The 17,651-nt window shown below is 40.3% G+C and overlaps 1 protein-coding gene across 7 annotated transcripts in view; it reads right to left on the minus strand.

Moving 5' to 3' along the window:
• Positions 1-261: 261 nt before the first annotated feature.
• The window catches only part of BBX (BBX high mobility group box domain containing), a 287,870-nt gene continuing 270,480 nt past the window's right edge, over positions 262-17,651 (minus strand). For 6 of the 7 annotated variants that reach the window (XM_086675525.1, XM_086675524.1, XM_086675528.1 and 3 more), the window contains 3 exons: positions 15,786-15,983; positions 13,207-13,393; positions 262-8,951 (listed from right to left, as the gene is read on the minus strand). In XM_086675525.1, coding sequence (XP_086531651.1) covers positions 8,864-8,951; positions 13,207-13,393; positions 15,786-15,983 — 473 coding nt within the window. In that variant the 3' untranslated portion in view covers positions 262-8,863. The remainder of the gene's footprint in view (positions 8,952-13,206; positions 13,394-15,785; positions 15,984-17,651) is intronic. The other variant, XM_086675529.1, reaches the window with a different exon arrangement.

Raw genomic sequence — 17,651 nt, forward strand, 5'->3', positions numbered from 1 at the left:
TAAAGATGCATATCTCTAGCCCCCACCAGAGCACACGCCCCCCCACTAGACTATACACCCCAGAAGACTGTCTTGTTGGTACTTAGCAGGTATCCAATAGCAGTCATCCACTGCAGTTCTGCTGAATGATTAGATTGTTACAGGAGCATGACGTAAACTATTGAATGGACGTGAGGTGTGGATCACAAAGAACTCTCCTGGAGCCAAAGCAAGTGAGGTGAAATAATTTTCATGGGCTTTGAACAGAGAAGTGGAACACAGCAGGGTTTTTAAGCAATTTTATTCTAACAATACAGTCTTGATTTTGATTGATATACAATAACAGTTTTAATGAAGGTGAGGCTAGCATCAGTGTGTTAAATACCTCATATTCTATTTACAAAAAGGGTTTAGCTCTTCTAGGACTGTGCAGAATATTGCTCTTTTATTTCTAGTATACTTATAAATGTATAAATGCCTAAGAGATAGTATGGGAGAAATGAAAATTTAAAATTATAAAACATCATCTGAATTTCTCCAGTTTCAAGAATTATAGAATATCTTGGAGGAAAAATAATTTAAAATTGTATCATACTGCTTTCCTATTATACTTGAAATACATGCTTCAAATTAGATGGCAAATCATTGCCTATTTCTGCATCTACCGAGTATATTTCCACTGTTTGTATATCTTTTCAGTACTTTCATGCTTGGTTCTGGAAGATATGAATCGTATGTATTCAAGGTGCCTTTCATAAGCTCCACAGCCCAATAGTAGTACAGACCAGGAAAATGTAATCACTGATACTTGAGTACATTTCTTGGAAATATTTTCATGCTGGCTTTAAAACCATTTTGACTTTCAGACATCGAACTTGAAAGACCTGTTTGTCTGAACTTTCCCTTTTCCCCTTTCACCCTCCATCATTCTCAAGAAACTTTCAATCTTCACATTTTTCTTTTCTGACTTCTGCAATACACAACCTTGAGACAAAATGACCTTTTATAAAATTCCCTAGGGTGAGGGATCTCCATTGGGTTGAGCCGTAAAGTAGGAGTTACCATTTTCTCTCTTCCAGGAGCGACTTCATTTTACGCTTTTAATTTCTGGCGTGTTGACTCAGGGTTCCAGATTTTTTCAACCTTTTGGCAACCCGCTTTCCAGAGCTCATCTAAAATTTTGTCTCCACTGTTCCCCTCCACAGATTTCACTCTTGTAAGTCTGAGCGAGAAAAACCCGAGTGGGAACAGCAGTGGAGGGAAAAGTGTAGAGGACATACAAGTTTGTTAAAGTTTTATATAAAATTATAAAAGTTTTAGCCCTTGGGACTTTTTAGACACTGTCTGGAAAAAAGGGAAAGGTCATAAAAAGCAAGGCTGAAAATAAACAAATAAAGACATGCCAAGAAAAGGGTCTCTCCGATGAAGCTCTCTTCAGAACACTGGGTCAAGAAAGGTAAATCTAGAGATACTCAGCGGGAACAGCATAACCGAATTCCAAATTATCTTCCCTCCAGCACGACTCTTCCTGTGGCTCACGGATTCCTTTTGCTTTGGGCAGGAAACAAACATATTTTTGGAAGCGTGAGGAGGCGATACATTAAAAAAAGAAAATTTGTGCCTATCAAAATATTTGTTTTTAAAGGCTGTATATGAAGTATTTATACATGAAATCACACTTCTTGGATATGCATAGCTAGGGTTGGGAGATGAAATGAAGGAAAAATGGGTAAAATACAAATGAAACAAGAATTGGGAAAATATTAGTATTTGTTGAAGCTGGGTGGGTGATTCACCCAGAGTGATTCTATGGAATTCACTCTGCTAGGCTCTTACCTTTGCATATGTTTGAAATTTTCCATAGTTTCAAAAGGTGAAAAGGTTGCTGAAAAATTACGATTAACGATTTTATGTTCTTTCAGTTGTATGGAATGGAGTCAGTGGTATTACTTTTAGCTCACTTAGTGATAACTGTTTTATGTTTCCTTGCAAGAGACTATGTTCTACCCCAAAGGACAGATCTGTGTAATACATATAGAACCATAAAGCCACACACGTCTAACCCGTAATCTTTTTTTCTAATAGAATTTATATTCCTTGGTATGGAGCTTCCATCATCACTACAACACATTTCATTCCTAGTAATTAAAAAAAAAAAAAAAAAAAAAGTGTCCTGGAGTACTGGACATGTAATTCATCAGGCAGACTAATTTTATGGAAAAAACCCCATAGTGCTACATACACAAGCGTTGAGTTGCCTAATGTGAATTTAACATATTGAGTTTTCCACCGTATTGTATTTCCTGCTATAGCTTACTCCTGATGCAGCAGGCCCTTACAAGTTTAAACAGGAAGCTAGCTATACTTAGGGTCTCTTTCAAATATACATAAACATATCAACTTTTGAGTCGGAATAAAAAATCATAAAATCAACAATTCCCATTTGATGAACATTTCTGTTACAGGCCTTAACTTCATAAGTATTTTTTTTCATCCGAGCAGAAGTGTGAGGAGGCATTATCACCACCATCATTTTGTAATTGAAGTGGGGTTCAAAGAGGTCGAAAAGCCCAATGATAAATGGATTAAGTGGAACCAGACTTTGAAGCCAACTCTGTCTGAACAAAGCTGTGGTATCATTATACTCTGTATTTATATACTATCTCTGTGTGCTCTTCTGAAGGATTAAAACAACATAGCCAAAGTTCTAAGGTTCAGGACATCGCATCCAGCAAGACTGAGGTCTGAATTTATACTTTAGGTTACGGGTTATCACCTCCATAGTTTTATTACAGTTCAGGGAGAGTTGGTATGTTCAAGGTCATGCTTTTCCCAGGGAGGCCCTGCTCCTAAGTGGCAGAATGAAGCAGATCTTTCTTCTGTCAGGCTGATTTCTCCTCTCCCCATTAGGGAGAAGCAGCCCAAGCCACTCAAACACTGGGACTATCAGGAAACAGTTTGGGGGAGGTCATGATTTGCATTCTGAAAGAGCTGAAGTATCTTTTGTTAAAGTGTTTTCCCTACTGTTTTTAGTAGACAGGGTATACTGAAGGCACTTACTCTACAGACAGGGGTGTGAATGTAAAGAAAGATATTTGAATAATATCTTTAAAATATTTCAAATTTTTATTAAATATTTTTATTCAGTTTTAAGATCACAGTTAAAGTACTTTAGCATGTTATACACATGACTTACATGTGCAATTTTTAGAAATATCAAATTAAGTATAAGATTTTGAAGAAAGAAATTATATAAATGTGTATATTGACTTTTACTACACATACATCTAAGAAAGCAATAATTCTGTTGTACCATTAAGTGGAAATCATTTATTACATGGCATGTTTACACCAACTCTAAAGAGAACCAAGCCAATTTCTGAAAGCAAAAAAAATGAGCAATTCAGTCATGCTGAAACTGTCAACAGACTTAAGACCTGGTGGTCAAATGAAGCCATGGTTAATTTAGGACATGTAAGTAAGCAATTCAAACCTATGAGAAAAGTTCATAATCTGGAACAATGGAGTCTCAGGTGGTTTTTATTCTTTTTTGGACAAATTCCTGAGAGCAAGAGACTTGTTTAGTGCTAATGAAACGCGAAGAATGTTGCTGAGCATGTGCTGAGCTCCAGGTCACAGACCTGCCCCACCCCCAGTTCTGCTGTTCTGAGAGCCCAGGCGCTAACCTGAGGCGTCCAGGGACATGGGCCGGCCCCCGGCAACTGCCAAGGACCAGCATTGTTAGTTGGTGAAACACACGTGCCCTTGTGATTCACGTTAGAGCCTGTGAGGTATGACTGCGGTGCAGGTGGGAGGGTTCGGAGGCATTGAATTAGGTCCTTGTTACTCAGTAACCAGTTATGGCCCAAGTGACCGGGCAATCTTTGGAAGGAGTAGTAATTTTCATGACAACTAGTTCTGTGCACAAAAACCAATTGAGGGCAGGATCAATTCTGACCACTGACTGCAACAAGATAACAGTGGCCAGAGAACTTAGTAGACGGTTTCCTCCTTCAACTTATTAGTATAAATCCTACCATCGCAAACAAAATTTGGCCAGGAGACGAAACTTGCATTTTTTGTGTGTGAAGAAAATGTGTACTTATGTTTTTTAAGGAAAGCATAGCACAGATGGAGCTGTATCGGGGGAATCAAATATATTTGTCTTGTTGTTCACTATTTTTGTTGTCACTTCTTTGATCCGAAATAGAAAGAAAATAATGTCCCCAGTGAAAAGGACAAGGTGATTTAATATGGAGTAAAATAAACTTAGCTATCACTTCCAAACTAAAGCAAAGCAGTCCATCAAACCCTGAATACTTCACCAGACATATCTGGTAAGATAAACTGAACAACTTGTTTCTTAACGTGAGTATGATGTTAGTTAATCTAAATAAGATGAGTTTTAAAAACCCCCAAAACTCAAGTAAGAACAAAATCCAAATCTAACTCTTTGGGAATGCTTGTATAAATAAAAGCAACATCTAATTAACAATTAGTACACTCTTTATAAGGTGCAAAACAAGGTCCTATGTGGGGAGAGCTAAATTTTCATTTCCACCTAGCAGTCACTCTGAATACTTTATAGGTCAAATGTAATAATGACATTTGCTTCTGCTGCCCATTTTCAGCAATACATTGTTCTCTCTGGAGAAGGTGGTTTGGGAAGTCAAAACACTGCAGTGGGAAACAGTGGCACTGAAGGTAGAAGCAAAAAAAAAAAAAAAAAGACAGACCTTTGAAACAGGACTTACTGAAATTAACTTTTAAAGCCGAGGTAGCCCATTAGAATTGGCCTTATGTGAGGGCTCTATGGAGCAGTGCAATCAAAGGTGAGTCTCCTCAACAGCATCACGGACACCCCGACTTTCCCTTTGCAAATGCTGATTCCAGGCCTGGCGGGACTTCCTGCCTTCTCCCCAGTGAGGCCACGGTGGCTCTTCTCCTCTGCTGGGTGGGTGCCGGCCTCCAGCTCCAGCTGCTGGTCTCCAGAACACTTGGGATTCATACAGTAGTTTAGCAGGCAGCATGGTCCCACTGCTTCACATTAATGCCAAACGCCAAACTTGGAACAGAGCTATTCGATACCCTCCCTCCCTCCCACACTGTATAAACAAAACGTGTCAGCTTCCAGCTTACTCCTGGTTCTGGATCAATTTATAATTTGCTTGAGATTTTACATAGGTGCAAACTTTTCCATACGATGAGCCAAAGACTGCAGAGTGCAAACAAAATTTTATGAAATGACTTAGGCGGAGTAGCATCTGACTTGCTAAGAAAGTGACAGGGAATAAACATGTTGGAATATAAATAACCGGACCAGTTCAGATGCTCCTTTTTGTTCGGAGTGTTCCATCGCAGGAACCAGAATCAGTGATAATATGGGAATGATTTCAGCATGGCTTTGAGATGGCATTGGTAGAAAGCTCTTCTGACAGAATTAAACAAACAGTTCTGGTATTTGTGGGAAAAAGACTGTCAGAATTACAACAGTATGATTCATCCTTATAAAAGGGCTTTGATGAATTACAGTTTGATCTAAAATCTGGGAACTAACCTAATCTGGGGATAAGAACCTGTATCGTCAATGTGGCTGTGGGACGTTGTTTCCTTCTCCTGATCTCCTTACAGTTATCCAAACAAATAAAAACTTAAAAAGGATGTCTTACAGTATTTTTTTTTTCTTTCACTCAGCTTCTTACAGCTGCAGCTTCAGTTACTATAATATACTCTACACACTTCAAAATTACATAGGAAAATACCCAGAACAACTAAATAAATAAAAGGCTAAAGAAAACTGGAACAGTACTGCGTCTCCATCTGAGACTAAATCATCCACTTCGGCATCACAGAGAAGGGCTAGGACAATTTTTTTCAAAAGATTTATATACAGGTTTGAATCCAGAAATTAAGGTTAAAAGCATAAATATCGATAATTTCAACTAGATTCAGAATGGTTTTTCAGAAAGATATGATACAACAATTTAGAATAAAACAAAGCAGGCATCGTATTTTGGTTTGCTTGAGATATACATAAGGTGCAAGAACTTCTCTTGAGGATGCTTGTGGGACAAATGTTAGTGTCAATGGTGTTTGCTGGCAGATTAAGGTACACACCATAGCAATATGATTTTCCAAAATATAAAAGAATAAGATAAATGAAATGAAAATGGTAGATGGGGGGGGCACTACATGTTGGTTGGGAATATCTGTGCTAACAAATATTGTTACCTGAAAATGCCAACACCCCTTACCAGCGGATTCAGGGCATGAGAAAAGCACTAGTATTGAAATCAAGACTTCACTCAGAGAAACAAGGCGAGTGTCTAAAGGACTATAAAGCTTTGCAGGATTTCTGCTACTCTCAGTGCCTAACCGCTTAAAAATTAAGCATTTCTACAAAAAGTTTTTTTTTTGTGTGTGTTTTTTGTTTTTTTAAGTATCTGAAAACAGTCATATCCAGTAGGTTGCCCTCCCACCCCACCCCTGCCTAAGGGAAAAGCCACTGAGGTTTAGGAAAAGCAGATCAAGTAAGATATTAATCACATAGAAAAAAGTAATCTTTTGTTTTGCTTCTTTTTAAAAAAGGTCCCATGAATATACAGCAATCTCTTAAGGAAATCTAGTGAAATGTAATTGGAGGATTGAAGGACGGTGCTCTGGCAAAAATAGATCTATTCTAACGTGTTCTAGAGAATAACAAGTTAGTACCATTGTCAAGGTGCATGTTCTGCACCAAACAATTTCTGTTGTTGGTTTTTGTTTTGTTTCATTTTGTTTTGTTTTTGGATTTTTAGCTAATTATAATTTTTAAATCACTGCTAGCAAGTGGTCCAAAAACTCCAACAGCCACCAACATTGGGACCCAGCAATTTTCAAACATTCACTTTGTGTTTTGAAATTTAGAAAATATTAATAAAACAGCATCATAGTAAAAATATTATGCTAAAATCTGGGGCTGCTCACCTGATTTATTTCTACGTGAATGGGGTTAAGCTTTAACCTCGGACTAACTAGCTTTCTAAATCCTTCTTCCTCCACGCCCACAATGTTTATGCATTTTTGAGGACACCATTCCAATGCTCTGCTGTCCTCTTTACCTGCTTTGAAGAAAAAAACAACCCAAACAAATCCCTATATTCTTTTCAATTGTTAGTATGTTGTACATATTTTCCAGCACCGAAACTGAAGTAATATCTACAACTATGAAAAGCTAAATCTAGTCAGTACTAATAGAGTCGTTTTTTGTATGGCTATTAGGTCAGATTACGATTAGAAAAAAAAAAAATCATCATTACAATTCAGTCAAGTATAAATAAGAAAGCTAGATAAAACCTTGTAAACTGTCATCATTTAGAGATCTAATTCAAAAGCTTCAAACTCGAACTAACGCTATCAAAATTCCGCCAGTTTGAAAACCAATAAAAATTATTGCTGGAATCCAATAATTAAAATTTGGTAGTTTGTGCTGTGATGCAAGAGTGGGGATCTACTTTGTGCTATGGAACAAATACCCTGTAAACTCGGTAGCCTCCGACTAATTTTGATTTATCACTTTGCATGTGTTGCTAGGAAACAAGACACTGTGAATGTCAGGTGGTTAAGTGGGTATGTCGAATGTTCAGATAAGCCAGGTAATCCACTTGGCACTGGCATATGTATGGTTGGTTTTATGTCCGAAAGCAACAAAACAAAAAGGAAACAAACTTGCAGGTGGATCTGTGACTAAGAATCCCACTCTGGTCAGGCATCCCTCCCTCGGCATTTATTCATTCAACACCTCCTTGACAACATCAACTCAAAATGGCTCTAAAAACCTGCAGTGCCAATTAGGCTGTGCATAGCAATTGCTACCCGTCCAGTCTGTCTGGGATGGATGTAAAAGGTCTGTAGCTCAAAGTCCACATGAAGTGAGTGTCTTCAATGTGTTTAGGATAGTGAAGTAATACTAAGGTCACTTCTGAATAATATTTTTCTTTTTTTGTTTGTATGAACGATCCATTGGTCACATAGACCCCTGTGTAAAAATAAAAGAATCCTCAAGGCATGAAAACATCAGTAATCTGTAATCTGTAGGACTCTTCCCCTGTCTGGGAAAATATTTGCCACAATTTGCCCCAAGCAAATTCTTCTTAGTCACTCAAGGCTAAGAAAAAAACTCAGCTTGTAAGAATTGTAATTCTCTCTCTCTCTCTCTCTCTCTCTCTCTCTCTTCCTTTTCACCAGCAAACTACCACTCTGGTGGCAAATATAAAAGTGCAGAATATATGGACCACGAGGCCGAGCATACACCGCTAACAATGGTACATGTGCCTGCCCGTGCTGCTTGGGGGTCTCTGGAACAGGCTTTTTAATATTATTCTACAATATAAATGTAGGTATAACCTATTATATAAACCATCTTAGAACTTAAATCTCCATGTACAAAAAAGACTAAGAATATCTAATAATAACTAGTGCAGTGCGTCAGTTTTTGTTTTTTTGTTTTTTGTTTTTGTTTTGAAAGAATAACTAGGTAATATACGAAACTAGTTTCACACTCTCCGGTTGGTAAAAGAGACGCTGGATGAGCTACAGTAAAGGCAGCCTTTTACCAAGTTACCACCTATTACCGTCAAAAGCCTTCAATAGAAAGCAAAGCTCCAGGATCATTCTGTTTCTGCTCATTATCAGACAGATAACCTCACCCTCAAAGACTCTGGGTTCCAAAAGAACAAACGGGCCCAGGATGCTAACTTCTGCTTCAAGTGAATCTGGGCCGTGTAGGGCAACAAGCACTTGTTTGCAGTCTATATTTTCCACCACATGGACTCACTAGCATCCCTCCGTAAAGACAAGGCTAGGGTAGTAGGTAAAGCACAATGTTTTACAATTAAAGGGCGCTTCACTGGTCAGCGCAGGAAATAAGTACAGGAGCCTGTGGCATTTCTTTTGGCTGTCCATCATGGGTGAGCGGAGTGGACCTCTGACCTCTGCAAAACAAGAGGAAGAACAAAAGAAATCACCCACTTAGAGTATGTTATCCGACACAGGAGAGGATGATGAGTAACCAATAAGAGCTTTCCAATATCTTGTTTAACAGCTAATGTTGACTTGTTACTGATGCTATTTAAACTGTTAGCTGCTGCTTTTATTGTTTTTTGAAAAACTTCTTATCTCAGTTCACCTCACATGACTCAACAACACACTGTGTCCCAAACAACCATCTCCATTTTGCAGAGATGAAATCTGAAGCACCAACAGATTTGGGGCAACTCCCTAAGAAGTGGAAAACTTTTAGTCAAGGGCAGTGGTTCTAAGACAATAGTCTCTTGATCCACTGATATTAAAACAGGACCCATTCCTTTCCTCAAGCTGCCCAAGGGGAAAATTCTCCTCTACTAATTGATAACCTCCAGGATTATTTCCTAAGACATATAATAATAAACACAATTTATTTATTTAAGTGTTTATTTATTTATTTTGGGGGGGGGAGGGGCAGAGACAGAGGGAGACCAAGAATCCCAAGCAGGCTCCATGCTGTCAGCACAGGGCCTCTCATGTGGAGCTCAAACTCACGACTTGTGAGATCATGACCGGAGCTGAAACCAACAGTGGGACGCTTAACCAAGTGAGCTGCCCAGGTGCCTGTAATATTAAAACTTAAGTGTAATTAAAGCAATGGCTGGAGACCAGAGGCCTGTGACCCTAACACAAATGAATGAAAACACTGAAACCCTTCTAACTAAAGAAAAGTCTCACAGGCACATGGAGAGCAAGAGTGCAAGGGAAGGAGGCAGGCAGTGACTCGTCTTTAAAGTGTGAGAAAACCCGCACAATTTGGGTAAAATCAACATATGCAGAGACAGAACTCTAGACAAGAAAATTCATATAAATAACCATCATTTGGATTGAACTACACCAAACTTAGCCGATTTTTTATTCTGCTTTTGTTTAATGAGTAGGAACAAATTTACTTCACAGTTGTAAGAGAACCCTTCAAATTCTTGGTTAATTTCCACAGAGCTTCTCATTCTAAAAAGACAGGTTTGGGCACCTCCCTGACATTCCCCAACAGGCCTACCAAAGACCGGACAAGGTGCGCTCACTGCTCTGGCCTACAGTGGTCTGTGTTGCACAGCGCTGGGCTGAAAATCTGTGATGCAGCAGCAAGGCTTCCAGTGGCCTGACCCTTTCCACATTGTATCTTCTTCAGATGACACGGAACAAAAGCAGCTTTTTAGAAATTCAAATTATACCTTTTTTACAACTAAATCCAAGTTTCTTTCTCTTGATGCACACACACAAAAATAATGTAGATAAATTACAACATTTGGGGATTTCAGAATCCAATAATCACTTAGCCTCAGATACTAGGATTTCAGAAAAACAAAACATGTGCTATAATCAAACCTCTGGATTAATCTGTTCAGTCATGTGGGGATGCTGTAAGCACCAACTGTTCAATATGTTCAACTCTTTGTTCAAGAAAGATGAAATTAAAATGCCATTTTTTTACCTTTACGACTGAATATGTAACAATATTACAAAAGCTAAAAGAATTTTAATTAAGTATTGAAAAAAGGAAACAGAAGAAGAAAAAAAAGTGAAAGATGAAAAGTACAGTATAAAAAAAAGAGCAACAGGGACAAAGAGCAACTAGGGTGAAAGCCCAGTTTAATTAGAAAACAAAAGCAAAGGAGGGGGGAGCCCAGAATGGCTACAAATAACGGATGCTGCCGTTCCCAGCGTAAGGGTCGGTGAGACTCTTCGTGACTTTCTAGGACATGACAGATGATTGCTTAAGCAGCATGTCTGAGCAAAGGCAAAGGCACCGGAGTTCAAAGACCTTAGTTCAAATCTTAACTCAGTTTAGATGTGGGTTCTTGGCAAGTTAATGGTCTGCAGTTTCGTTAAAAAGGGATCAGAAAGACCCACCCGGCAGGGCTCATTTTAGGACTCAGTTTAATGAGCTTTCCCCTTATGGAAGTCCTAGTAAACAAACAGGCTCTCAATGAAGGTTTATTCCAACTTCCTATTTCCTGCATTTTGCAAAACTGCCTTTCTCTGTCAGGTTTCTGAACCTAACATTATGATTTCTCCTGGCAAGAATGCAGGTAATATGTTTCCACCCCAACTCTGCTCATCACCCTCAAAATTATGAACCTAGGTGATGCGAAAACAATAGTCAATGGGGTGTGCAACCCAGGTAAAAGTACATTAAGCCTGCAGGTAGATGGCAGTCTGGAGGTTCTGCTTTAACAGGTAAGGGCCCTTAAGGGGGATCTGTTTTTGTAGATATTAAGAACACTAACCATTTATGAGATTGATAGTAAGATTCTAGTATGCAATATTGTTCTAATGGGAGATTTAAAAAAAAATCTTTTTTCTATGCTTGCTAGTGAACGTAGGTGGTCATACTTTAAGAACATCTCATCTATTCATTCACCCATTCATTTTTTCATTCATCCATTGATGTAGCAGGAACTAAGGAAGCTGGGGATGTGAGGATTAAAACCAGCGCTCTGCTTTCAAAATTCAAGAGACAGACATATCAAGGAATAATTACAGCCCAGTGTGGCAGCTGGTCTCAGAGAGCATGAATAGAAAGTATGCAGGGACTTCAGGAGGGAGACACAGAGCAGAAAACAGGACTAGCGACAGAAGGAGAACCAGGAGTTCGTGGAGACGGGGAGGCACACAGGCAAGAACCCGGCTTATCCAGGTGGCAGCAACTGATCCCACGTGATTGCAGGGCAGAGAGGAGAGTGGGAAGGTTTGGTGAGGCTTTCTGCTGTTGCAAACTGGAAGTCACGGAAGGTTGGTTAACAGAGCCAGGGTGTGACCACAGTTGTGTCTGGAAGGGGATGCTGGCGGCAGCACCGGGTGACTGTGTGGTAGACCTCGCTGAGCCCTGCATTACGATCCTCTCCGAATTTTTACATTGCCTTTTATCTGAAATTTATGGGGACACTTAGTAACATGCAGGCATGCATTTCATTCTTCTCACACGTGTAGGAGTCTGTCCTCTGTGTGAGTGGAGGTATCTGTGCATGATCTCCTTCAGAGATTTGAGCAGATTTTAACAAGGTCTGTCAGCATTCTCTTGCCATTAGGCACTTACAGTACACACAGGAAAAGGAATTTGACTTCTTGGAACTATCTAGAGGCTATCTGTGAGGAAGCACTAGAACTGTAACATGACAGGTAAAGGGCCTCCTGAACCTGGATGTGGAAAGGAACAGTGCAGCCCAACAGGAGGGTATGGAAGTTGTGCTAGATTTAAAACTTTTGTACTGAAGACGGAAGTCTGGGAAAGTAGCTCACCTGTGGGTAATCCACTTTGAATAAAAGTACGAAATACCCAAATTTACAAATGGCTATTTTTGCTTTCCCAAAGGATCCATTAAATAGTAGAGTCCCAATTATACACGTAGAACTTTAATATACTTTCTGTGAGGCTTTACTGAGTTCAAAAGCCTTTCAGATTTATGATCTCATGTGATCCTTACAGCTCTGTGATTCTTTGGGGCTATCATTATGCTCCATGGAAGATGAGAAAACCGAGACCGAGAGAAATGACTTTGTAGCAAACTGACAGTTAAAGAAAAATCCAGACCTTCTGCCGTCCATGAGTCAGATGCCAAGACGCTTTTTCCTGACCACAGTTTTCTTCCACTCCCATCACGACTGCTGCCAACACCATCGTTAACCAGGGCATTTACCATGTACCAGCACTGGGACATTAGTTCATTCCACATAACATCTCTATGAAATGAGTGTCACTTACACCCATTTTATAGAAGCAAAACTGAAGGATAGAGAGGTGAATGATCGATCTTGCTCAAGACCTTGCAATTTACAGGTGAAGGATGTAGGGCTCAAACCCAGCTCTGAAGCCTGACCTCGAAGCTCCAACTTAATGATTAGAGAATATTGCTTCTCTGCTCTTTCAGGTTTTTATGGAAATGAAGTTTAGCCACAGGATAGTATATTTAAAATGCAATACCTGGCTGACTATATTATCTTATATTTTCCCACACTGCTAATTAGGACATATGCTTTTGGAACATGTCACATAACTTGCTCTTGAACCAAGTCTCGTGAACCCCAAAGCATTGTGAAAAAGGCCACAAATCACATCAGAGAGAGTGATTCGGCTTCCACATTGCTCTCTCCATCCCTCTTCCGTGCCCAGGAGTGAGGATGAACGGGACTCCCCAAATCCTGGGGGAGCACACCACTCACCTGTGTACGTTCTCCATGGCGGCCACTTCAGCCAGCGCGGCGAGACTGAAGAACGCAGACACGGCTGGCATCTCCGGAGTGCTGCTCCGCGTCTCCGCGGCCTCAGTGTTGTGTGAGCAGTCATCACCGCAGCCGGACTCGGTCACTTTAGGGAGACTCCTCTGCAGTTGTTCCTTTGGTTTGTCATCTGTAACGACAGGGAAATTGATCACAGGAGGATCACCATGTTCTCTCCAGAGGAGGGACACAGAGAAAACTCTGTGCAGACCATGTGAAATGAGCTAATATTCTTTGTTCACTTTTGTCATCCATCAAATACCAAGGCTTTTATCAAGGATTTTCTGCTCCCACGGTAACAAAACTCTTTTATTAAGCTCAGTGGCAACTATGGACAGTGCTATGCCCTGAAGCTAGGTGGAAGAGAAGCTGAGTTTTATTCAAGGTCAAAGAACAGGTCAGTCTCAGAGTGAGAGGGAAAAAGGGGCTTTGGCCAAAATAAAACCTATGGGACTTCTGCAAAGGGGCCTGTGGATGCTGTACAAAGCCCCTAAGACCCAAGTGCGCAAACGTTTCTGATGAAGCCGTAGGATGCCCTGCAATGGCAACTTGTACACTCGGTACGCTGTGACACCAACACTTAGGATCACCAGCACTGAACTAATCCCAGTGAGATCCCAAGTTGTTATTTGTGTTCTGAAGACCTACTGGAAAGAAGACAAAGGGCCCCCTGGTATTTACAAAGAGGTGCTAAATGCTATGAAAATCTACCTACAGGGAAGAAGTACACTTTCTAGATTACATGGCCATTATAAAGGAGGAGGAATCTTTATCATGGTTTTTAAAACATTTTAAAAATAGAAAGCAACTGATAAAGAACATAAATGTCCTATACTAGGACATGACAGTACTATGTGCTTTTTCTACATGAAGGTAATATTTTCTACGTTCTTCCACTCTTTCTGTAAGTGAAAATGAGGCTATAACAACTTATAAAATCAAAATCACAGGGGCACCTGGGTGGCTCAGTCAATTAAGCATCCGACTTCAGCTCAGGGGTTTGTGGGTTCGAGCCCCATTATTAGGCTCTGTGCTGACAGCTCAGAGCCTGGAGCCTGCTTCAGATTCTGTGTCTTCCTCTCTCTCGGCCTCTTTCCCACTTGCTCTCTGTCTCTCTCTCTCAAAAATAAACAAACATTAAAAAAAAAAAATCAAAATCACAGAACAGAACCCAGAGTGGAAAGGGAAGGGGCAACAGGCCTGCTGGACTAAATATCAGGAAAAATAGATTCTAGTCCTTATCTTCTACCTAAGTAGTCCACTGTATTCAAAAACCAAACCCTACATCTCTGATCTTCATCTCTTATATAAATGGGGGTATTTAATGTGCTTTACTGCCCTAACAATCTGCATATGCTAAACACAAGAAAATGTGCACAAAACTCACTAATTGTCCTCCTATTCTATTCCAGCAATGAATCTTTATTTGCAATTACATTAACCTTAATCAGGTATTTTAAAATATCCCTCTCAAAAAATACTCATTTAAACATTTTTTTAGACATTTTATTAGTTTTTCATCACGGTAACTGTACTCTTTACTCCCCCTCACCTGTTTCATCCATCCCCCCACCCACCTCCCTCTGGTAACCATGAGTCTGTTCTCTAATAGTTAAGAGTCTGTTTCTTGGTTTGTCTTTCACTCTTGTTTTTCCTTTGCTCTAAACGTTCTTTTTCTATTTACAGAATTCATTATGGACCTGTGTCCTTTTTCTGGAAACTGGATTAGGGAAGGGGGAGGGATAACTCAAAGCTGATGGAATGAGATGCTGGGGGTGCTGAAAGGCAGAAAAAAGGCAATAACAGCTAAGATCACTAATGACACCCCAAGATCTGAGGGGATTGCTCAGTGTCACTCTCTGACTCCATTCCTTAACTTGGGTCCCTCTGGCAATTCTGCTGCCATGGAGGCCATGAGAAACAGCAATAGACCACAGGCCATGACTGAACATGGAGAAACTCACAGTAAGTTCAGATCTAGTTCAAGATTAGCCCAGAGAACTCAAGAAATCCAGGAGCATTCTCAGGCTCCCTCAGTGGTCTGAGTCAGCTTTAGAGGAAGGACTGGATGCTTTCTAAGGTTCCTTAATCCATTGGTTGAAATATTTGATAATATGGTTTGTAGTGACTTAAACAATGAACCAGGACGAAACACTGATTCAGCTAGTATTTTTAAAAGTCTAGGATCTCTGGGAATTTACTTAATGAAGACTATTTTTGTGCATGCTGAGAAAGAGAAGGAGAAACACACAGTCCTAAAAATTACCTTTCTTTTCTAAGAATGCTTTTGGAAAAAGAGCTGTGATTTTAAAATGTGCACATTTTGTACATTTGGGAGTCTGTGGAAAACTAGCTCTCAAGGAGATCCAGAGAAAGAAAATGTTACTATGACCAAACCCACAGAACAGACCCCTTTTCCAATGAGGACCCATACTTGGCTTATCGTCATTTGCTGGCCAATGGGGCCATGACAGTCACCGGCTTGCTCTGGTTATCTCTCATTTAAGGCTCCCTCTTCTTACCCAAAGTACCTCCTGCTGGTGACACCCGGCCATCTGCTGTCCTGACAAGGTGAGTGATCTTGGTTTTCCTTGCTTTTCTCTTTTGGCTGCCCACCAAGGGTTCTTGAGTTGTTGTTGGCTCTGGAGTGTTGGGAATGGATAGGGCATTTTTAACCTTATGAGCAGGCTCTGTGGTGTTTTTGTCTTCTGAAAATATGGCTGAAATAGGACAGACAGATCATATATGATTACACAAAAAAAACACAAGACATCAACATTGCTCTTGGAAAGAAACATTTCTCAATGTCCAAGCTATCTGAATGGAGAACCTAGGAGTTTTCAAAGTACTGATGAGAAAAAGAAATAAAACACTGCCCGTGATTTTCAACCAAAATACTTATTTATGTTTGCTTTGATAAATTAAGTACACAGGATTAAGATGCCCTCTCTCTCTTTTAACAGAATACTGAACCAAGAGGCCATCAGAACAACATTTTCTAAGAGTTTGGATCTCGCAGGTTGGTGGGAAAGATAGCATATGTGAATCTGAGTGAATTGTGTCCCAACAGACTGTAATTTCTACATGTGGTCGGGGTCCCTATTTGAGATTCCCTTGGCCACCTAGTCTGGAGAAGATGATAAACAAGTTTCTCTTCTTCTGAGGACACTGAGATTAATTAAATATGTGCTTCTTTTTTATTTTTAAGTTTATTTATTTATTTTGAGGGAGAGAACGTGGGGGAGGAGTGGGGAGAGAATCCCAAGCAGGATCCGCACTGTCAGCGCAGAGCCTGACACGGGGCTCGATCTCACAAACCATGAGATCATGACCTGAGCCAAAATCAAGAGTCAGACGCTTAACTGACTGAGCCACTTGGGCTCCCCAGATATGTGCTTCTTAAATTCACAGTTATCATTGGGACATTTGCTTTCCATCACCGGGCTGGACTGATCAGAAAAGAAACTGTGAGGCCTGACCTTCTTTTACCTGTATAGAATGCTCAGGAAGGACGTGACAGACACTGGTGATGCTAGCATGTAATGAAACACTCTGTCACTGAATTCTAGAAGCAGGGAAAGTGCTCAGTGAGATAACTTAACGAAGGACCACAGGGCAGCAGGGCTCCTGGGAAGGTTTACTTTAGCTTCTCCAGATTCTAACTGTAATCCCAGTAAGTCACTCAGCAGCACACTCTTGTACCTAAGCGTCACTGCGTCAAGAGTGAGAAGCACACTTGCTCCCAGCTCAGCCAGGCTGGGGGTGCCTGTATCCCTTCTTATATCCTCATTTCTCCAGGAGTTCATTCTCCTTGCTCCCAGTTTAACAGTGAGACAAGTAGGGGCGCCTGGGTGGCTCAGTCAGTTAAGTGTCCGACCCTTGGTTTTGTGAGTTCAAGCCCTGTGTCAGACTCTGCACTAGTGGCACGGAGCGTGCTTGGGATTCTCTGTCTCCCTCTCTGACTTTCCTTCACTTGTGTGGTCTGTCTCTCTCAAAATAAATAAATAAACTAAAAAAAATTAAATAAAATAAAAGACAAGTAAATGTAGATAGGAGTACAGCTTTTAAGAATATATACATGTAGTCCAGTTTAGCGATTGGAACTTTCTTTACTTTTTTTAAATTCCAGTGCTCTAAGGGCTTTTAAGCAGGGAAGGGAGGCATCTTTCCATTTTAAAGCCATCCAATCTCTTAAGACAGGCACAGAAACAGTTTCTGACAAAGAGGGGAGTGTGGCTCTGGAAGTCAAGGTCTGACATGACATGCTTGGTGCAAACTGAACTGGAGGAGAAAACTGAAGGTGCTGGTCAGCAGGTGGATCTGGAGGTAGGCCTTGGAAATACAACAGTATGTAGGGCACAGGAGGGAAAGAAAGCTAAAAGAAGAGG

The sequence above is a fragment of the Puma concolor genome, chromosome C2, assembly GCF_028749965.1.
Source record: "Puma concolor isolate L17-30 chromosome C2, mPumCon1.1.hap2, whole genome shotgun sequence".
In the NCBI taxonomy this organism is placed as follows: domain Eukaryota; kingdom Metazoa; phylum Chordata; class Mammalia; order Carnivora; family Felidae; genus Puma; species Puma concolor.